We start from the raw sequence: 23160 nt of genomic DNA on the forward strand, positions 1-23160 counted from the left end.
TCTCTGATAGAAATGAATACGTTGCCCAGCATAGCTCATATGATGCCAGAGCTCATTGTCTCATGAGTACTACAGGTGCAAGAACCTCAGAATGAAAGGAAAAGATTCTAGCAACCATGAAATGAGAGGATACTTCTAAACCAGAATTTCATTATAAGTCTTTTTGTGTAGTTCCTCTGAATTTTAATTATTTTTTTTTTTTGGTTCATGTAGATGATTGCTAAGTAGAATGTTTCACTAGGAAGGAAATAAAGTAAAATTTCTCACCATTCTGGAAGCTATAAGTGATGCATTCTTAGTAAAATAAACTAGCTTCAGCGATGGTTGGATTCCAAAGGCTGATTTTGGCTGCTGAGGTAGCTGGGATTTGTAGTTTTGACACTTAGGATTTTTTAACTAAATTGAGCCTAATACAAAAGGGGTGAAATGTAATGGATCTTCCCTTTTCAGCTTTACTAAATAATGCTTCTGAGATTATAAATATTTAGGTTTATAAGGAAATATTTAGATTTCTTAGAATTATGGTTATTTAGAAAGAACTGGGAAAACCTCAGAAGTAGTTAGTGGTTCAGTTCAAATAAGCATCAAAAATTGCTCCTATCTAAGCTTCTCCAAACTCACTTGAACTTATTTTAAATAGTAAATCAGGGTAGAAATCTCTCTTGTGAGAACAGATATCACTGCCGTCATTTCTGGAAGTCCATTTCCAGTCACTCCATAAATACTAGTGTTTCAAGGACAGTTTCTCTGAGGGTATTTTGGTTCTTATGCTTCTACTCTTGCTTGGAAGCAGGAAATGAAGAAACCTGTGTAATTAAAACAAACTGATGCTGTAGACATTTTTGCAGGTGCTTATCTTTATTCTCTTGACTAGTGCCAATCAAGTCAATGGGTAAAACTAAGAACATTAATTAGAGGACTGATTCTCATTTGCATTCAGTGGCAGCATTAGGCACCTGTAACCCATCCAATCGCAGGGGCCCCCTGACAACCAGATCCGGCCTGCTGGGCATCAGCCATTCCTCAATGCTGCTCAGGGCTCAAAATGGCAACCTCCACAAAGCGTGACATCACATACAGCAGAAGAGCCCTGGAACTGAGCTTTGCCCTCCATAAGACAAACACAGCCACTGTACGTTAAGACTGTTCTACACCAGTCTGAGAGTGCAAAGAGATCTTCAAATGAATGTATACCATATATACTCGTTCATAAGCTGAATTTTTTTAGTAAAAAAGGGAAGCACCAGAGAAAGGGGTCGGCTTATGAATGGGTGTAGAGAGGGAGAGGTGGGACACAGCCCCTCCCCCCAACAGGGGGAGCAAGGAGAGGCAGCACAGCCAGCAGAGCCAGAAGGGAAGAGGCGGGGCAAGAGTCTTTCTGCTTCTGGCCACTCTGCTCTCCCCACAGCCTCCGAAGCAACTGCAGCTCTGGGGCTGGAGCATGCTGCGGCTGCTCCGCCCAGTCTGGCTCATTGGAGCAGGCTGTGGCCACGCTGCCCTGCCTGCCGGAGCAGCTCCAGCCCGGCCAGAGACATCCTCCCTGGCCCTCCCCAGATAAGGTGGAAAGGGATGGGATGGGAAGAGTGTGGGGGTCCCGGTCATGTGGGGGGTAGTCACAGGGGTTACTCCCCTGACCCCCAGCTTTGCCCCCCCCACCCAAAATTTCCCCATCAGTTGCTGTCCCAGTCCATCAGGGTAAGCAGCTGGCATGCCGGAACACTTTGTTTACTTAGGTTTACTTCCGTGCCTGCTGACGCTCGAGGTAAACAAACCATCTTGGCCCACCAGCAGCTTATCCTGATGGTCCAGGAGCCAAAGTCTGCTGATTCCTGAATTATAGGGTCAACTTATGAATGGGTTATAATAAAATTTCCATTTTTACTTATCCATCTCGGGCGGGTCAGCTTATGATTGAATAAATAAAAATAAATCAAATTTTAAGGCCCTTTTACACTGCCCAACTGGCCTAGTTTATATGAGAGTTAAGCCCAAAGGCCTTTGATTTCAGAGGGAATTAGGTGTCTAAATACCTTTGAGGATCTAGGCATTGGTGTTTCCAGGCCTGGGACATTACTTAACGATTTTTTTTGAAACTTGAAGCTGTTTGGGTTGGTTCTCTTATCCAAAGAGGTCAGCTCATTGTTAGCCAAGATAGCTTCTATTTTTGTGACCATTTTATTATTAAGTGTTCGTGTTTCCTAAGTGTGATGTTGATTTAGGTGAAACTCTTGATTTAAATCCTTTAAGCTTCTTAGTAAAAGACATATAGCCAAATGAAAAAGGAGTCTGATTAAGAGTCTTGGAAAAGAAGACTGAAAGGCAGTAAGTCCTGAAAGAACAAGAAATTGATGCATTTTGGTTAACAAAGACTCCCAGTTCCACTGCCTTGCCTCTGACCCTGAGAAAAAGTTTTGCACCCTGGTCGTATTGTTCATGTAAAATTAGCATATGTCACTGACACAAAAACAATAACTTTTTAAACTAGGCCATTAGAGAAAATGACTTCATGCTGTAAACATTTTCTCAGAGAAACCCTTGGATCTTTTTTCAGTCATTATTTAGTAAACAGCATCAAATAGAGTCATTCAAATAAAAAACACCAACTGAGAAGGCACACAAAGAGAAGTACAATTTTCTCTGTGCAGCCTGGGATGAAGCTTCTGGAAAAAATAAACTTCAAACATTTCAGCAAGGGTGTATAGGAAACTGCTATGTGGTCTAATTCATGCAGCCATGAGTTTGTACCAACTGTTTTTTTAATTCAGCATAATCATGATTTAGTGTGAAAGGGAACGTGTTCTTCGTTAATTTTATTTTTTGGGTGTGCTAGCCTATGCATTTTATATACAAATGAGCAGAGGGAGTGGAGAATATTTTTCTTTTTTTGTTGCGTTAAGTTGGAAAGTTAAAGTCCTTGGGTGAGATTCTATACGACTCCTCTAGGAGGCACAGCATAGAATTTGCAGCCTGCAGGAGGGGGAGTGTCATAAACAGATAGTTAAGGGTTAATGCCTCTTTTACCTGTAAAGGGTTAAGAAGCTCAGTAAACCTGGCTGATACCTGACCAGAGGACCAGTAAAGGGACAAGATACTTTCAAATCTTGGTGGAGGGAAGTCTTTGTTTGTGCTCTTTATTTTGGGTGTTTTTCGCTCTTGGGACTAAGAGAGACCAGACGTCAATCCAGGCTCTCCAAATCTTTCTGAATCAGTCTCTCATGTTTCAAAATTGTAAGTAACAGCCAGGCAAGGCGGATTAGTTTTATTTTTGTTTTCTCAACTTGTAAATGTTTCTTTTTTTGCTGAGAAGATTTTACCTCTGCTTGCTGTAACTTTGAACCTAAGGCTAGAGGGGGTTCCTCTGGGCTATATGAATCTGATTACCCTGTAATATATTTTCCATCCTGATTTTACAGAGATGATTTTTTTACTTTTCTTTCTTTAATTAAAAGCTTTCTTTTTAAGAGCCTGATTGATTTTTCCTTGTTTTAAGATCCAAGGGGATTGGATCTGGACTCACCAGGGATTGGTGGGGGGAATGGATGGGGAATGGTTAATTTCTCCTTGTTTTAAGATCCAAGGGGTTTGGATCTGTGTTCACCAGGGAATTGGTGAAGTCTCTCAAGGCTGCCCAGGGAGGGGAAGGTTTTTTGGGGGGGACAAGAAGTGATCCAGACACTGAAATTTCTGTATGGTGGCAAAGTTACCAGATCTAAGCTAGTAATTAAGCTTAGAAGTGTCCATGCAGGTCCCCACATTTGTACCTTAAAGTTCAGAGTGGGGAAGGAACCTTGACAGGGAGAAAGGTGGCTTTAAGCCATCTTTGGCCCCTCTTGACCTGGGGCTTCTATGTGCTCCCACCCCACATGATTTACCCAGTCCTCTAAACCTGTCCATGTTATGGTAGCAATCCAGGTGACCTGGAGGGCTGCAGTGCGGCTTGGAACACAGTGCACATGGGATATTGTTTTTTTAAAGGAACAAAATGAGATAGAGATTTCCAGAGAATTTATGTGTTCCATTGAAATTCAGTGTTCTGAATATGCAGCTGGGAAACAACACCAGAAGCTGATCACAGGCAGGAGGACCCAGTAAATCTAATAACACATTCTCAGTCCCAGTGGTTTCTGCTCCAATGGGTCTAGTTTGTGGTCACATTAATAACCATCCCTGTAGGGCTGTCAACCCTCCAGCATTGTCCTGGACTCTCCAGGAATTAAAGATTAATCTTTAATTAAAGATTATGTCGTGTGATGAAACCTCCAGGAATACGTCCAACCAAAATTGGTGTCTCTCTGAATTTGGGGTTTTGGCCTATTTTCTCAATATCAGCAAGGTGTAAACATTCAGAGATGTCATGCTCTCTTTTAAATTATGATTTAGTCCCTCAAATAGATTGTTGACTAATAAGGATAGCAGAGCAGTAATGAGGCATTAAAATAGATCTGATGAGAAAACTGTGAAACAGGAGTTCTCCAAGTTTTTCATGGCAATGAACTACACCTAATAGAGAGATTGTCATTGCCAATCTCTTTCTATTGACAATAACATGCAACCATTCCCCTCCCAACCAGAATGTCACTGTATCAACCACAGCAAGGAACAGTAATATTGAGGTAGTTATTGAATATATTTTTTGCTTCTTTGAATGCAATTTAGCAGCTGGAGACGAGGATAGCCAGCACCTTGTGATCACAACTCCACTGACCACAGTGAGGACAGCCACTTTAAAAGGATAGGTTTCCATTATTAAGTGTTTAAATGTTTTTATTATCTTTATCCATCATCTTTGCATCAGATTTGACAGTGAACCCTACAGCCTTTTGTAGCTGAATGGCTTTCAGAGGCATGGCACATGCCGGCATGGGGTGCAGAAGGCAGCACTGGAATGGGAACCTCCAGGAACATTTCTGGATGAGACTATCCCCAGTATATGGTTCCTGGGACTCACAGGGAGTGCAAAGGGCAATGGTAGTTCCCCTACCTAGGCACAATCATACAGAGAAAGGAGTAGCTGAGCCCTAAGAATTAGGGTTAATATGGAAGCCATTAGAGAATCATATTCTCTTCAAAGACTTTTATTAAAGGTTTGTGTCTCCATTGCACTAGAGAGAAAGGGAGAGACTTGAAGTATGCAGCAGGCTGGAGTTGTTTCATCTGTAGTTATTAAATAAAAAAAGTAGTGAATTTCCATTCACTGTTTCTGATTCAAGAGTGCTTATTCTACGTTTGGGTTGGAACCTAGTCATGTTTGAGCATACTGTAAACAACTGAGTTAGACCCCAGTTAGACCCTCAATTTAGCACTCAATGTAGACCAAAATCAATCATGTTTGTTAGAGAACCATGATTAAACCTAGCTACACCAATCTTTAATCACGGTTAGTGGACATGATGCTGAACATGGTTTGTCCTGGTCTACATTGTCTGCTAAATCATAGTCAGCGTCATGCCATCGAATTGGATTGTTCATAATTGTTTCAAAGACATACATTTTCCCAACTCCTAGACAGTACATTTTGGTGGGGGGTGCGGTGGAGGGTGGGGAGGGTGTTTCACAACGTATTTTTTTTAAACAGAAAAGACAGAGAATTCCACATAACTAGATATTCTATTTAGACAATCCCTGTCCCAACTTCTTACAACATTTTTGTTCTGTTTGTACAGTTCCTAGCACAGTGCAACCTGGTCTACAATTGGGACCTTGAGGTGCTACTGCAATACTAATAAACACTGCTATTAAATTATGCATTTCTGATAAGCCCTGAATGAATTGTGAATAATGAAGAAGACTTATCATTAAAATAATCAAAGGTCCTGGGATCTTCTTTTCCTGGCTGTTCCACATCCTTATTCTGTTTTCAAAAATACAATTTAGCTTCTCATTGCAACAGCTCACCCATCCATAACTAACCTATCCACATGGATGTTTTGAAGCTTCACTGATTAGTGTTTGTCAAGACCTTTAAGATCTCTGATGGGATAGTCTGTAGAAGTGCAAGATTTTATTTGTTTTGCTGTTAACAATATAATGTTTTTTTAAATTATGCCTCAGTAAAATAATATTCGCAAGTTCCATTTTTTAAAGCATTCTTAAAGTTGGTCTCTTGCTAGGAACAGACCATTTTTTTAATGGACAGGCCCCTTTTAAGAATAGGAGTTGATGATAAAATGGTGACCATTTGGAAAGCTGCTACTTTTGTTATTCTGAATGCTCATGAAAATAAATTGATTTTAAAGACAAGATTATTTCGGAAATGTTCTTTAACGCTGCTTAAAATATGTTAAGCGTGACTGTGCATTTCTTTTTTTAACAAACCTTTGTTTTACATGGTAGGTAGAACCAGGGAGAGGGGAAAAAAAAAAGCTCTTGGCACAAAGACTTTTCAGGAAAGAAAGTTATTTTAAATGTCTGTTCAGAACATGTTCGTAAAACAGGAAAAAACACAGGTTGATAATAGCTCTCTGCAAAAGTTAGCATCACTGAATAGCTTTGCCATCTTTTTTTAGAGGGAATGTGATGTCCTAAAGTAGCAGTTCTTAATTATGCACCATACAAAGTTACCAGGAGCTTCTGCCTATGCAATTTCTTTTGCACAGGAAAATGCATTTTTAATGTTTGAACCAGCAGATTTGTTAGCTTCAGTAAATAAATAATAAGAGTTGCTCTCTGAAATACCATATAGAAACATCTTTTAAGGAATGAGTACTGGGTTGAACGAGTTCTTCAGCAAATCGAGAAACAACTGGCAACCAGGAGGTGTTACTAACAGTAACTTAAAATCTCACTTCTCACAATAATATCCTCATGAATAGACCAAGAAATCTAGCATGGCAACAAATTACAGCAGTGTCAATCTGTTTACAAAGGTGTTCATTGCCAAACCCACTAGTGCCTTTATTTAACAACTACTTCAAAAAGGGAATCATTTGTATGTTAATTTTAATCTATAGCCAAGAGCAATAAAAGGTGCAGTTGTTTTAAAATGTAAATAAAACCTAGATTGTTATCAACCTTTTTTGTGCAAAATAAGCAAAAATCGATTTCTAGTTCTCCCAGGGAAGGTGGTTTGATGAATGCTGCCAGCTTGTGTTACTTTGTTTGAGCTAGAAATGAGAGCGCGAAGATACAATGCCATGCGACTGTGATTGCTTCTTCCCTCTAAAAGGCAAAATAGCTATCACTGTTGTCCGGAAATAATATAATCTACAAAATGTTGTGAAGTGATTCTGTTATTTTGTCTCTGCTCTTACATGCTTTTTCTGGAAAATAAGGTATGATTATGATTGTTATGGTTGTATTTATCTAGCACCAGTAACTATTCTTGCAGAAACGTGAGAAAATACAGCTGGATCATACCTTTTATGATCCCAGTGCATAGGAGATCCTTGGCACAGTGACCCCCTGCCCCCGTTCCACTGGCAGTGTACCACACCTCTGACTCCCTCTTCTCTTCAAAGTCTATGGAAGGCTCACTACAGGTATGGGTGTCCTCATAGTGGGCAGGAAGGGCAGAGGGTAGACTAGGAGAGGCACAGATGGGTCAGGGCAGGGAGAAAGCATCATCCCTCCTCCCCAAAACTCCTTATTGCCACCACCTGTCATGTCTCATACTGTATAAATACTTCCACAATTCCTCCTTCCCTCTACCTCACGTACACACATTGGAGAACCATCTTTAGCCCATCAGTGTACCCCTGCTAGAGACCGATTTGATGCAGTGAGCCATAACCATGAGAACAGGAATAGCCCTGGCCTCCCACTGATCCTGAAGGATCTGCAACCTTTCTGGGTAGGCACCGTTGGCTATTCTGCATGAAAGGAATAACCTTGCCCCTAATGCAGCAACTGTTGAGAAAGTTTCACAAGCAGAAACTTGTGCAGATTTCTTCCTCTCAATCCCCATCCTAAAGTGTCAGTCCTACTGGCTCTCCCAAGCACAATTTAAAATCTCATCAGACATTTAGAACTGAATGCAAAAGACACTGTTACCAAGATCAAAAATGGCTTTAAACTTCCCAGAAAAAATAGTGCTGTCCACATATTGTGATAGGTCTTTTAAGATCTTAAGTATTATTGCCAACGGCCAAGAACATTACTGATTACTGCTTATAGTATCCGTTGGACATGGAAAACTAAATGTAATTGTGTGATAGCCAAAATCTACTAATGGGGAAAAGTGCACAGGAGTAATTCATTGTGTTGTAATCATAGCCACAGGCTGTTCTGTAATCTGTACAAGCTCTCTGGCAAACAACTTTACTTTTAAGTGATAAAAAATTATTTGCACACTCATAAAGAGAGTATAAATGATGTACCATGTCATGAACTAGCCTGCAGTAGTTCACCTGAAACACATCTGAGACCTTCAAGTACATTTATCTTAAAGGATGACTCAGGGAAAGACAGAAAAGTACAAGGAAGCACTGTATCATAATGTCTGTATTTCCAGCTAGTACATGAAGAAGCTGATGTACAATTTCCAGCAACAATAAAATGAAGCTATGTCATACTCTCTCTTCCTCTTTCCCCCCATTTGGTCCCCACTTGCTAATTTCTTTTCTCACCCCCACTCCCAAAGAGCTCCAAGCCTTCATACTGTAGCCACTTCATGTGTAGACCCTACCTGAAGGATCTGCATGCAGAACAGCTACAGTATTGGGCTCCAAGGAGTTTTTATTTCAGGCAAAAGTAATTTGCAAAGGACTATACTAAGGCTCAACGAGCCTGTGCAATGGTGGAGGGAAAAGGAACCAAGCAGTGTGAAGACCCCTGAAAGCAGTATGCCTGCAGAAGTCAGGAGCAGGAATAACACCACTTCAGAGGTAGCTAGGATCAGTGTCATTCCCTGCAATGCTTTCTGCACCTATTGCATGTGCTTTCCCCAGTGCTGCTCTATATTTACCAACTGCCCTCCACTCCAAACCCAAATCCTACTCTTCTAGGGTTCTGAGTGCTGCAGGAACTGCCCTCTGGCTTTCTCCCCTTGTGGTCCACAGCATTTTGCAAGCAAAATATGGCTGCCTCCTTTGCAGTGTACTGGGAATGGCTCTGTGATCCCACTTCTCACCACTAGCACGTACTCAGAACCAGCCATAATTATAGCCAATGATTTTCAGAGCATTATTTGAAAAAAGTATATGCGCCAAGTGATTTAATTTCTCCTTTTCTGCTTTGTCCGGGCTTGGGAGATGATAGTTACATAGCAGAACAGAAAAGGTAACTATAGTCAGGGACGGCTCTATGTTTTTTGCTGCCCCAAGCATGGCAGTCAGGCAACCTTCGGCGGCATTTCTGCGGGAGGTCCGCCAGTCACACGGTTTGGGTAGCTTTTCTGTAGGAGGTCCTCTGGTCACGCACCTTCAGTGTACCCACCGCTGAATTACTGCCAGAACTGTTGGACTGCGAACCTTGTGCAGAAACACCGCCGAAGGAAGCCTGACTGCCGCCCTCACAGCGATCAGCAGGCCGCTCCCCGCAGCTTGCTGCTCCAGGCATGCGCTTGCTGTGCTGGTGCCTGGAGCTGCCCCTGACTATAGTAAGTGTGCTGAATGCAACAATCCCATCGAAATCACAATGAGTTGCATTAGTGATCAATTTGGCCCAGTATATTAACATTAAGTTAGGCTATGGTTAGTGTTTATTACATGAACTATCTGAAATATAACACCATGAGGATCCAGCTTATTCAGGCAAAGTATCAATTCACCCAAGAACTAAAGAAAGATGCAATATAGCCCACCAAGTAACATGTCCTGCTTTATCCAGAGAAAGAGTGTGCTGCAATGAAGCCTTTGAGGCTCATGGGAAGCTAACGCTTCATTACCACTGCACAAGTGCCGTAAGAACAATTCTAGGGGGGTTGCAAAGGTGTCTGTGCAATGTTGCTGGGAAAACACTTCTGAATTCGACATGCTGTTGCCTGTGAGTTAATTCAAAGCAGTGTTGAAAAGGGAATTCTAGTAGCTTGAAAATGTGCTGCTCAGATGTAACATGTTAATTATCAGCTACCTATAATGGGGTTTCCCTCTAATTGTTAGAGGTCTGGTTAAAAAACAGTTCAACAAACTGCTAACTGTGGTCAGCTAGCCTCCTTTAGTGGACAGGGTAGTGTTATCGATAATGGATCTCGATGTCCCTTGTTCAAACTCTGTAAAAGGGGAATCAATCCCTCAAAGTCTGAAAAGTCATTTATCAGATTAAAAATATTTCCAAATTGCACTGCAGCAGCCCTGGACACTTTGCAGTCCTCCTTCAGCTTTGTCAATGAATCTGTTAATCAATCACTGTTAATCAAGCTCCTTAATTAGGAGTTATTATGGACCTCCTCCTCTAAGGTGCAGAGTGCTCCAGAAGTCAACAGTAAATGAGGGTGATTAGCACCTGCCAGAATTGGGCCCTATGTGCTGTTCCATTTGGAACATGATTTTGATTTGAGATTTCCTCAAACTGTCAAAAGATCCTTGCAGGCCATTTGAATTAGGGATGCATGAAAAAGTTTGGATCATTTCCAGCTTGGTCCTTTGCCAATATCTTGGAATGAACCAAACCAAAAGCTTGCCTGAGGTTTGAAATGTTTTGAGTCCTATGCCTCCTCACTCCCTGATTCTAAATAGAAACAGAGATAACAAAATATTGTGAGAACAGTGATTATCAGAGTAATTCCAACCAATCAAAATCAGGAAGTACTCTTTGTGTGTGACAGAGTGTTGTCATAAACCATCCACTTCAATTTTTCAACCAAAGAGGTTTGCATATACAGCTGTAAATTCAGTGTTGCAGATTTTCCTGATGGCTCCAACACTACATGGAGCTTAAATCAGTCATTCTGAAAACACTCTCCCAGAGAGAGTGTGTGTGATGTCTGAAAGATGCCTAGCTTGTGCTAGCTATGCCCAGAGGATATAAGTTCAAGCCCTGGTATTTCTGGCTGTATTCTCCCTTTGCTCTGGTGTTAAAACGGTACCTTTCTGGAGTTCAATCAGGAGGGCATTTACTCTTGAGAGGAAGGGAAAAGAGTAAAAGCAGAAACAGCTGTTGATGTGGGCAGGATGGCTTTGTGGAGAAGGCAGGAGGGGAAGGGAAAAAACATCTGTTAAAGCTTTATGAGTGACTCTTTTGGCTCAGTTCATTCTACAGTTGTGGAGCTCTGCCTTCTGAGTACATGTCACTGCTGACAGCGACAAATACTACAAAAGCAATGGAAATAATATAAAATAAAATAAAAAATAGAAATAATTTGGCTGAGAGGAATGTAATAAAGAGAAGAAACATGCAGTTAATATGGTTAAGTTATCTCATATTCTGTACAGTAGGCAATAAAAGTAACATACAAGTGTGATATTTGAAGAACTGATTTACTGTTGAAATTCCCCATGCTAATTCTGGTGCCTTTATTTTAGAAAATATTTCTATCAATTAATACATTAAATCACACTTACTCTTAATATCTAATGTGTAAACTGATGACCTGCTGTCTGTCTTGTTGAATCTGTCAGCAGCACATAAAGATGTGAGGAAAGAGAGGGGGACTCAGTGCATGGGCTTCCACCATGTTTCTATCAAGTTGTGTGTTTGATGGACTTTTAAAAAGCTCATGTTAATCTGAACCACTGTAATAATACTTGTCCTCTCTCATTATGGAGTTGCCAGTTACAGTCAGTAGACAGATGGGAGAAGTAGTTTGGGTATCTCATGCCCCTATTCTCCTGTATCTGCAGACTCCCTGGTTGGACTTTGTCCAGGGCTGCCCAGAGGATTCAGGGGACCGGGAGCAAAGCAGGGGAGCTGCGGTGCTTGTACTCACTGGGTGGCAGTCCGGGTCTTTGGCAGCATTTCAGCTGCAGGGGGCCCTTCAGTCACTCCATATCTTCGGCAGCACTGAAGTGCCCCCTGCTGCCGAAATGCCGCCGAAGACCTGAAGTGACTGAAGGGCCCCCCGCCGCCGAAATGCCACTGAAGACCCAGACCACCGCCAGGCCAGGGCTCGCAGGGCCCCTGCGGGGCCCCGGGGCCTGGGGCAAATTGCCCCATTTGGCCCCCCCTCCCCCCCAGGCAGCCTTGATTTTGTCTCGCACAATGCATTCCAGTCTTCCCTCTTCCTGAAAGGAAGTGGGGCATCCAGGCAGTTGCCTGGCTGCCATACTTCATGCATGAAGTCCAGCTGGGGAGCCTTTTACTTAACTTAACAAAGAGAAGTTTAAGGGGTGACTTGAGCACAGTCTATAAGTAGCTGCATGAGGAACAACTATTTAATAATGGGCTCTTCAGTCTAGCAGAGAACATTATAACATGATCCAATGGCTGAAAATTGGAGCTAGATAAATTCAGACCGCAAATAAGGCACACGTTTTCACAGTGAGTGTAATTAACCATTGGAACAACTTACCAAGGGTTGTGGTAGATTCTCGATCATTGACAATTTTTAAGTCAAGATTGAATGTTTTTTGTAAAAGATATGCTCCATGAATTATTTTGGAGAAGATCTATGCCCTATTTTAGATTACATTATCTCAATGGTCTCTTCTGGCCTGGGAATCTAGAAATAAAGTGTTTTAAATTTCTTTTAAAACTATTCTCATTCAAATCTCTTAAAGTTTGTAAGTATCACTTTACTGTTGCTTTCCTAGATATGACAGTGATAGAGGACTCTATTTAAAAAAACAAAAAAAACCTCCCTCCCCCAAACAGCCAAATTTGCATTGCGAAATAGCTGCCTATATGAACATCCTTAACTACTTGCAATTTTACTGTAGAGTTAGACTTCCACTGTGGGAATATTTTTTACACTGTTATTCTTAGGTTTCTTTCAGCATCAATGCTTTCTGGTTTTTTCTGCCATTAAATATATTGTATATGTATCTGACTATATTTCCCCAAATATATTATCCTGGATCTTTCCCAAGTTAAAATCTTCTCTCCACAGATACCTTTGTATTTAGTTTCCTTACTTCTGCTCGCAACACCTTTCAACTTAGAATCATCTGTGAATTCCATTTACGTTTTTCAGATTACTGAAACAGGATAGGGTCATTAAAATAGGATTCAACATTTATATCAGCTGTATCTCAACAACCACCTCAACCCTAACTCTATGTAGTGCTGTTTATCCTTCAGCCACTTTTTAATCTACATTGCAATGTTCTTATCCAAACCAAATAGAATCAATTTTGAGCTAATGAATTCATGAGATGATGTAGAAAATTCTTTACTGAAATCCAAATGTATAATACATGAACCGCACCCACACATTTTGCAATTATATCAAAAAAGCAGTCATCTCTAGGAAGAGACTTTCTTTTCTTAGGTATAAATTGAATGTACATTAACAACTTTAGGGACACTGAGTAGGAAGCACTCAAAGCATTGCAGAAATGAGCTCATCTCTTGTCTACTAAGGGGAATTAGGAACTCAGAGTTTGAGCATGCCCCTGGAAGAGATGATAAGAGATGCTTACAAAGCCATTACCTATAAAAGGTGTGCCTCATTTAAGTAACTGGGCTAGCAGGTGGCCAATATTGTTTAATGTTAAATGTAAATAGTCTTGCACCCTTAATCAAAACAGCCAAATTCTGTCTTCATGTACACTGTACAACCTCTCTGAAGTGAATGGAGGTACACAGGTGTATCTAAGGGCATTATTTGACCTTGCATGCTAAATCTATCAGTCAGTGAGAATATGTTTTGGAAAACTATTTAGGGACTGTTATAGAGAAAATTATTGAAATTTCAGACTCATGCATATTATCAGTAAATAGGCAAAAAAAAATAACCCTAAATTATGCTTGCATGCCCTAAAATATATAGCAGTGCCTGCACCCCATTTGGCTCACTGTTCTTGAGGACAAAATGAGACTGCCTAGCACTAATATGTCATTGTTTGGAGAGGAAAAGACAACAGCCTTCAGTGTTATGACCTTGTGCCCAGGTAGTTAACTACTTTCTCTGTCTTCGCTATGAGTCCAGAGACCTTTCAGCTTATCTGAATGTGACAGTCCAAAACAATAGCTTATTTGTCCAGCTCCAGTTTAAATTCTTTTAACTACAACAAGTGAAATAATCCACTGTGAAGAACATTTAAAGCAATTCATATCAATAGTCAATATATTTTTCAATGTTGATTTCTAGTTCAAATTCCCATCGGAGTAATATTTGACTGGTAGCTATGCATAAATAAAGAAAAAGTCATAATGTGAAATACTGAAAATAAACAGGCCTATACAATTATAGAGCTTTCTCTCAGCTCTGTGCCCTGGTCACGTGTTCCAGAGATTGTATGTGAGTAACCTGAGAGGCAATGGGCTCTTGAAGTCTAACAATCAGAAGTCTCCATTACCACTGGGATGATATCATGCTTTGCCCAATACACATGTACTGTTTAGGTGTTCCTTTTACAAACAGACTGGCTAGAAACTAACTAACAATACTTCTTCCTAGTCTGTATATCAGATAATGGTCTCTGCAAGGACCCACTTTCAAGAATATGTTTTAACTTTTTATTAAGGCAAAGTTACAACAAAAGAACACACTACATCTTACATTACTTATTAAGGATCAGGTTGATAGTCAAATAATCTGATAAAGCTTCTGGCTAGGGAGCCCTCCTACTCCAGAAGTACTCTAACAAGGGTGACAACATTGCTAAATAGAATCATAGAATCATTGAAGATTAGGGTTGGAAGACACCTCAGGACGGTTACCTACCAATAGTAGAAGAGAGAGAGAGAATGATATTGGGCCAAATTCATGCCTGGTATAAACAGGCACAACTGTAAGTGTCTTTAACCCAGGGGTCCCCAACGCAGTGCCTACGGGTGCCATGATGCCCGCTGGAGCATCTAAGTGCACCCGTGTACTGGCCAGTGGACAAGCATCCGCTGAAATGCTGCCGACAAGCTGCGTCATCCAGAGGCGTCGCCGCCGAAATGCCGCCATTTTTCAGCGGTATTTCGGCGGCGACGCCTCTGGATGATGCTACTTGTCGGCAGCATTTCGGCGGCGATGCCTATTGACGTTGTCACTTGTTGGTGGCATTTCAGTGGATGCTCATCCGCCGCCATAGTCGTCCATGGCTCATTGTCTGGTGCCCGCCAGACGAAAAAGGTTGGGGAACACTGCTTTAACCTTATACCAGGCCCAAATTGGCATCTTCAGGCTTCATTAAACCCTGAAAATTAAACAAACTCTACATCCCAAAAAGTAAGAACGTTTAGTAATTATTTGTATTACAATAATACCAAGTGGTCAAGGTCCCAGTTGTACTAGGCATTGTACAAAATACAAAAGACAGGCAGGCTTCTTGCTTACTATCATCATTATGTATATAAGATTATGTTTTTTGTGGGATGGATTCTGTGTGAAATGACTCCTGCTGGTCAAGGTATGCTCAATTGTTTGCTTATTGTCACCAATCAATCTCTTGTAGGACATAACTACTGGATAAGAACATATCCGAGACAAGAGTGAGTATGACCCAAAGGAAAATGTGGTTGGAATCTGGACACACCTTTGCATGTAAGTAATTGGCTCACAACAGTGCTCTCCCTTCAATATCAGTTAAACCTGCAATATCCAGAATATGATTTTTGTGGCTTAAGTAATGCTGGAGTAGCTCTGGTAGTATCGTCCACAATCTGAAGCTCAGTCCTACAGTACTGTGGATTACTACTACTATTAATGGTAATTAATGCTAATATAGTAAAATATGTTAATTTAGAAAAGTAAGGCCTGATCATATCCCCCAGATCAACATTTGGAAGGTCCCCTCAGTGCATGGATCATGTAGAAGAGGTGGAAGGTCTTAGATATCTCTATGGCAGCACCCACTTCAACTGAACTCTGCTGAGGATGCTCCATAAGTCCAGGGATCTACACGGACATCTGGAGTCAAGGGAGGAGGGCTGGGGTCATGTTATTCCCTAAAATAATGTGGTATGGCCCAGACTGAATTATCTTTCTGCTGGATCATCTTCTTGGTAGGGCTCCCTCCTTAGGGGAGGCTATTAGAGCACCTACTAGAGCAGCAGGAAAGGTGTGGGCTGGGGAGCCTCTTAGGAGGAATAGGCCTTTGTGTGGTTGGTCCTGCCTTTCCACTTATCCTCATATCTACAGAGTCTGAGGGGAAGGGGGTTTGAGCCCTGTGGCCTGTTTTGTGGGGAGCAAATCCAACCCCACAATGGAACAAATCATTGCAAGGGAACCTCTCAGAGATTTCCTCCTGTCAACCCCCTTCCACAGGGTTTCCCACAGGAGGACAATTATGTCTATATATGTGGTTTGAAAGAGATTTTGTGCCTTTTAAGGGGTGTTAGTGGATTTATACCTCAATGTACAAAGATTCATTCATATAACAATCTGCATTGTTATGTGAAAAGGTGCCCTTGGAATAGCTGAACTTACTTTTTAAAGTGTTCAGAAATACATTTGCAATGCATTTGTTATACATAAAGTGGTACCCTGTTCCCACACTGTTTACATCTACAGACAAGGAACAGAACACAGAATTTTATGTATTTAATTATTTATTCATTTATTCTCTTGCTGGGTAATGGAAATACATTATTATGTTTATGGGAGAGATGTTACAGGAGTTCCACAAAGATCTGATATTTCCATATTTGGGAATGTTCAACTATCAGCAGATATGGAAGCTATTTTACAGCTTGCTGTTAATCCCTGCATTGACTCCCATCATTCCTGGGAAGCTGTAGCATTAGCCTAAAGTTGCTACCTATGGATCAGTTTTTCCATCAGTGTCACAGGAGTAAAAGGAAGGAAGGAGTGGAATTTCCTTTTTAAACATGCCAGTTAAATGCTCATATAAACTAAACTGCAGTTTTACTTAAAACATGGGCTTCAACCCTCGCGTGTAGCCAGAATTTACTGCATGTTTAATGACCTATAGTGTAATGGGGCAGATTCTCTCCTGCACCAGAATTCCACTTAGTCACAGAGAGTCTTCGGGGAACCAGCGCCAGCTCCAGCTCCCTGAATTGGAGAGACAGCTCTGGTTCTGATACCACTTGGAGCTGTTATCAGGCATATCTTAATTCCACATTGATGTAGGGTCCTTAACAGATCTCCCCAGTGGAGGATTGGTGTAGGAGAGCTCTTCCATGCCCTCTTCCCCACCCCAACACAGCCCCTATGTTGGGAGGAGGTGGAGGCAGAGCTGTGGGTCCAAATAGCAACACAGATACACTAACATGCAGTACCCCCATGTCATGGGAATTGTCTGCTAGTGATCTGCTGTGGATTACCCCTTTGCATTACCTGCGTGATAGGAGTTGTAGCCTTGGAAATGGAGTCACAACTGGGCTCTAGATATATTGATTGTAGTGACCTATAAAGAAAAATGGCAGCCATTTTTGTCAGTTTTCAGTAGATTTTGAATTATATGAATTACTTCTATTTTTCTTACAACTTTTCCATTGCAGCTTGATCTTGTTGTTGAACTGTAGCATAAAACACATTGAATCAGATTTAATGATGGAGAGAAATTGGATCATTCAGTCGCTGCTCCTCTTGTCAGTTACCATGGTGAGTTTTAACATTTTCCTTAACATGTATTTGCGCTTTCAGTTTTCAGAGCTTCGACACAGATCTTGACTTCTCTGACAAATATGGAAATACAGGATATTCTTGTCTTGCTCTAATATAAAGCTCTAGTAGAGGACAATTCTCTTTAATGGTATATCCTGATTTTAATGCCCGTGTCAAGGTTCCTTCCCCACTGTGAACTTTAGGATACAGATGTGGGGACCTGCATGAACACCTCTAAGCTTAACTAGCAGCTTAGATCTGGTCTTGCTGCCACCACTCTCAACTACTAGCTCCCTTTTCTGGATAGTTTTGAGAGACTTCTTCACCAAGTCCCTGGAGAACACTGATCCAACCCCTTGGATCTTAACACAAGAAGAATTTAACCATCCCCCCTCCTTTCCCCCACCAATTCCTCGTGAGTCCAGATCCAGTCCCCTTGGATCTTAAAACAAGGAAAAATCAATCAGGTTCTTAAAAAGAAGGCTTTTAATTAAAGAAAGAAAGGTAAAAATCATCTCTGTAAAATCAGGATGGAAAATAACTTTACAGGGTAATCAGATTCATAGAGCCCAGAGAAACCCCCTCTAGCGTTAGGTTCAAAGTTACAGCAGAGGTAAAATCCTCTCAGCAAAAAGGAACATTTACAAGTTGAGAAAACAAAAATAAAACTAACATGCCTTGCCTGGCTGTTACTTACAAGTTTGAAATATGAGAGACTGGTTCAGAAAGATTTGGAGAGCCTGGATTGATGTCTGGTCCCTCTTAGTCCCAAGAGTGAACAACCCCCAAAACAAAGAGCACAAACAAAAGCCTTCCCTCCACCAAGATTTGAAAGTATCTTGTCCCCTTATTGGTCCTTTGGGTCAGGTGTCAGCCAGGTTTCCTGAGCTTCTTAACCCCTTACAGGTAAAAGGATTTTGGTGTATCTGGCCATGAGGGATTTTATAGTATTGTACACAGGAGGGCGGTTCCCTTCCCTTTATAGTTATGACAGCCTGTGTAGTAACTAGGAGAAATACAGAAGTTTGAAATCCTTTCTGGCCATTGATCACAGTTGTGCCCTCCTCTAGCAATGGGTTTTGCAGCAGTGGTGGGTTCTGACCTTATACCCATTTATGCCAATGGGAAAACTTCCATTGACTTCAACTAGAGCAGATGGGACTTATGATAGACAGACAGACTGATAGATTTCTAAGGCAAATAGGTACGCAATACAGTCAGTGAAAAACTTTTCATTGTCAGTCTTCAGTCTGACTCTCCTTATTTTCATAACTTAGTATAAGTGTCCGTATAAACTCAGAATAATGTGTCCTCCATATGACTACGGTAACACATTGATCACCCAATTCCTTTGACCTTACTGTTTTGGTGTGGTTTGTTTTATGCTTTATAAACTATAGAGGAAACCAAACAGCCCTAAAACAAACCAAAAGCCCCAATAACTTCAATTAGTAAGTCTTGTTTCATAGAAAATCCTTTGGGGCTTGATCCAAATTCCTTCAGAATCAATGTTCACACTTTAATTTACTTCAATGGGCTTTGTAAAAGGCCCTTAATCTTCTTCTGATTTTGTCAATACATTTTATTCTCTTCCATTATCAATTGCAGTCTTATCATGTCAGACCATCACTTCTGCCCTCAGGCAGGGGTACTTTATTTTGATTTAATAGTAAGAACACTCACCAAATGAACAGGAAGAAAACCAGCTTGTCTGTAATGAGCTCTAATGGCTACTTTTGGTGAAATTGTTTCAAGAATAATAATAATTGCAAGCTCCTTATATATCAGCTTACTCACCTGAAAAACAGAAGATCCACTAAAAACAACGAGGAAAACTTGAGGCATCTTAAGACTAATATTTGGGCACGCTTTTGTGGGCTAAAATCCACTTCATCAGATGCATGGAGTGGAAAATACAGTAGACAGATATATATACACAGTACATGAAAAGATGGGAGTGGCCTTACCAAGTGCTAATGAGACAATTCAATTAAAGTGGAAGTGGGCTGTTCTCAACAGTAGAATACCAAGGGAGGAAAAATCACTTTTGTAGTAATGAGGCCAATGTAATCAGGGTGGCCCATTTCAACCAGTTGATAAGAAGATGTGAGTAACAGTAGGGGGAAATTAGTTTTTGTAGTTGGGCCTCATACATCTGATGAAGTGGGCTTTAGCCCACAAAAGCTTATACCCAAATCAATGTATTAGTCTCTAAGGTGCCACAAGTACTCCTCGTTGGTTTTGCTGATACAGACTAGCATGGTTACCCCTCTGGAAAAAGATCCAGTGCAGCGGTTACAGAAAAAAGTACTGTGAAAACAATGATAACTTTCCAATATATATGTATTTTTAAATCTCGTTTTCTTCCTAGTTTTTTGCCATTGCTATACCAAATGAGCAGAATCAGAATGTGACACAAGACTACACTCATTTGAGTGTGACTAGGAATAAAATTATGACAGCACAGTATGAATGCTATCAGAAAATTACACAAGATCCTATTCGTAGTAAAGAAGGTAAATGGTTTTTCTTATTTATTATTTGAATTGCCATATTGCCTAGGACTAATGGACTAGAGTCCTGTTGTGCTAGGTGATGTAAAAACACAGAACAAGAAAGAAAGATGGATGGATGGATAGCCTCTAATCCAGAGAATTTATAATCGAAGAAGTAGTACCTAGAGGAAGTAGACAGTAGATTTTAATTGTATAACTAAGGAACTTTAAAGTCCTCCTCCTTCCTTGTCTTATTAGTAACTTTTTTGGTCTATAACACGAATTGCATTTCTGTAACTTTCAGGAAGACATGCATGTGATTTTTCCTTAGCAGTGAGGAAGAATATTTAATTGCTATGGAAAGGTGCTGCAGTATGTTAGCTACCCAAAACACCACTGCCTGCAGACCTAATGTTTTATTTATAGATATGGATTACTAACTATTTAATTCCTGCCCAGATAAATGAAGAAAGTGTACCCACCTATAGGTATTATAGGTACTTCAACCCCTCTGGGCCAGCTGTTTCATGTCCTTAGGAACAATGAAAGCATCTTCATTTTAAACAGGTGATATAAATACTTAACTGGAAATGTTCACATATTGGAACATCCTTGCTTCTTCTAACTTCTGGGTCCCAGAAATATTCTTTGCCTTTTAAATAATAACCCACTTTTGACACAAACAGCTTACAGGAACTCATGAAGATATTCAAGATGGAATTATTCACTTTCCCTTTTAAAATCTTTTTTAAAAAGTACTGGAATCTTAGAAGGTGGGAGAAAAGAGATTTTACACTGATTTTTTTTCTCCTGATTAAATTATCATCTATAGTCAAGACAAATGTTTATGCAGTTTAAAAATAAGAATAACTCATACAGATCTGTGCCTTCACATGGCTGTGTGGCATATTGTATAGCTCTGCTGTATAAATAAAAGCAAGGAAATGGTCTTTACAAGTTTATTCTTTATCCTAACACAGATTATTTCAATTTAAACTGGTTAGTTCAGTCACTCGGGTCTCAGGACTGTGACTATCTGCGTAGCTCTACTCTAGACCTGGCATTGAGTATAAATTGCAGATTAGGCCTTTGTAGTCACAGTTATGGTGAATGATGACACATTTTAAATACATCTTAATGAAAGAAATGTACTTACAAATAAAGGCACTCTTCTTATCATCGGAGCAGACAGAATTTTAATTAACATATTTTGGCAAAGATTTTACTTCATCCTTTAAAAGCTCATTCCAAATCGTTGCTTTAAGATTTTTATTCAAGAAAAGAAGTTTGCTTTTGATTGAAATACTTTTGTTCTGTGTTGAAGATTTAAAAGCTACATGTAAAAGACCTGGGATAACTATTAGAGAAATTATTTGGTTTATATGCTTACTTCCAGATTTTACATCTAATTATTGTAAGGCTTTTGTGAATGTGGAATCAAACTTTATTATCTGGTTTCTCTACATTTGTGCAGGTCCTTACTGTAACAGAACATGGGATGGTTGGTTGTGTTGGAATGATGCTGCAGCAGGAACCATATCAGTACAACGCTGTCCTGATTACTTTCAGGACTTTAACCCATCAGGTAAATGTGTATGAACCTGTATGCCAGTTTTGTTTGGCTAAATGGCATGTGGGGGTGATTTAATCTCCTTCTTGATCTAACCACCAAACACACATCAGTGGCTCAGCTCCTTGGCAGCTGCTACTACGAAAGGTTCCATGTTATTGCACACCTACTGGATGTATGCACCTGCTCCTTGCCCAGGTCCACTGGCCACACACACCCACTGGCAGGACACTCCCCACTGCACCACCACACTGATAATTGCCCCTGCAAGGCTGTATAGATTAGAAAAAGAAGTTGAGGGTAGTGCAAGGTTTGTTAACATGTTAGTTAACTCAGATTGTTTCCCTAACATGTAGACATATGTTAATACCTTTTACCTCAAATTCAGCTGGTCACAGTTAACTATGTTCCCTCCATGGTCAACCTTGACCTATTTTCTTAACTGAAACATGCCCTCTGTGGTCATGAGAATGTCATAAACCGGAGTGATTCTGTTGTGTTTGGGGTCTCCCAGTGCCCTTTCATGCCTGGGACTATTTGGCTAGGCATTGGCAGTAAAGCATTCACAGATAAAGCAATTTCTTCAGTGACTGTGAAAATTATAAGCAATATCTCTCATGACATTTTCTTTTCTCTCTTATTTATTAGACTAAAATGTCCGTTTTTAATTTAGATGCCTGATTGCCACATAAGACCTTAAAATCTTCTTATCATGTTTGTGTGATACAGTTTTAGAGTAATTAGATTGAAGGATTTTTGTTTGCTTGCCCTTGCCAAGCAAATACAATGGCTCTCAAAATTCATATTAATGTAAGAAAGCTCTCTCTTCACACTAGTAAAGCTGTCTGTCCTTTGCCAGTTTTTATAGTCTATGAAATACTAGAGATGGAGAAACAGACATTGAGTACTGACTTTTTTTTTTCTTTTCTTTTCTTTTATTTATTTATTTTTTTTGCTTGCTTTTTCTGCCCCATTTTGGCTGGCTAAAGAAAAAGTTACAAAGATTTGTGACCAAAATGGAAACTGGTTTAAACATCCTGAAAGCAACAGAACATGGACAAACTACACCCAGTGTAATCTCCGTACACATGAAAAAGTAAAGGTAGGAGAGGAATGCATGTTACCAGGGATAGGAAGCTCATTTGAAAAGTTTGTAACAGTCTTGATGAAACCTCAAATACCAGCAAAATTGACTGTCATTAAAATACTACTTTTTTCATAGCCACGTAATTCCCTTGTGCGTTCTTATAATGTGTTTAGAAGTGTGGGCAGCAATTTAGAGAGGCAACAAGAGAAGAAAGCAGGCTAAGCAGACTCAAAGGGCTGGATTTGGACTTAACCAGTTTTAGACCAGCTTGAAGTATATAACGTTACTCTGGGGATACCTCTACGCTGCAAGCTAGTGGTGTACATAACTACAAGTATAAATAGTAGTGTAGCTGTGCTAGCACAGGCAGTGTAGGCACAGCTTAGCCATGCCAAGTACAAACCCACCAGAACCCTATGGGTACTTATTTAGAATGGCTAAGCTGTGCCTCCACTGTCTGCGCTACCCT

At 40.4% G+C, this 23160-nt stretch overlaps 1 protein-coding gene across 3 annotated transcripts in view; it reads left to right on the forward strand.

Moving 5' to 3' along the window:
- The window catches only part of CALCRL (calcitonin receptor like receptor), a 110198-nt gene that overhangs the window by 36522 nt on the left and 50516 nt on the right, over positions 1-23160 (forward strand). For 2 of the 3 annotated variants that reach the window (XM_030580744.1, XM_030580745.1), the window contains exons 2-6: positions 15423-15511; positions 17434-17536; positions 19911-20055; positions 21509-21619; positions 22594-22706. In XM_030580744.1, the coding sequence (XP_030436604.1) occupies positions 17483-17536; positions 19911-20055; positions 21509-21619; positions 22594-22706 (423 nt within the window). In that variant the 5' untranslated portion in view covers positions 15423-15511; positions 17434-17482. Of the gene's footprint in view, positions 1-7327; positions 7479-15422; positions 15512-17433; positions 17537-19910; positions 20056-21508; positions 21620-22593; positions 22707-23160 lie in introns of all 3 variants that reach the window. The other variant, XM_030580746.1, reaches the window with a different exon arrangement.

This window comes from Gopherus evgoodei, chromosome 11 (genome assembly GCF_007399415.2).
Source record: "Gopherus evgoodei ecotype Sinaloan lineage chromosome 11, rGopEvg1_v1.p, whole genome shotgun sequence".
In the NCBI taxonomy this organism is placed as follows: Eukaryota; Metazoa; Chordata; order Testudines; family Testudinidae; genus Gopherus; species Gopherus evgoodei.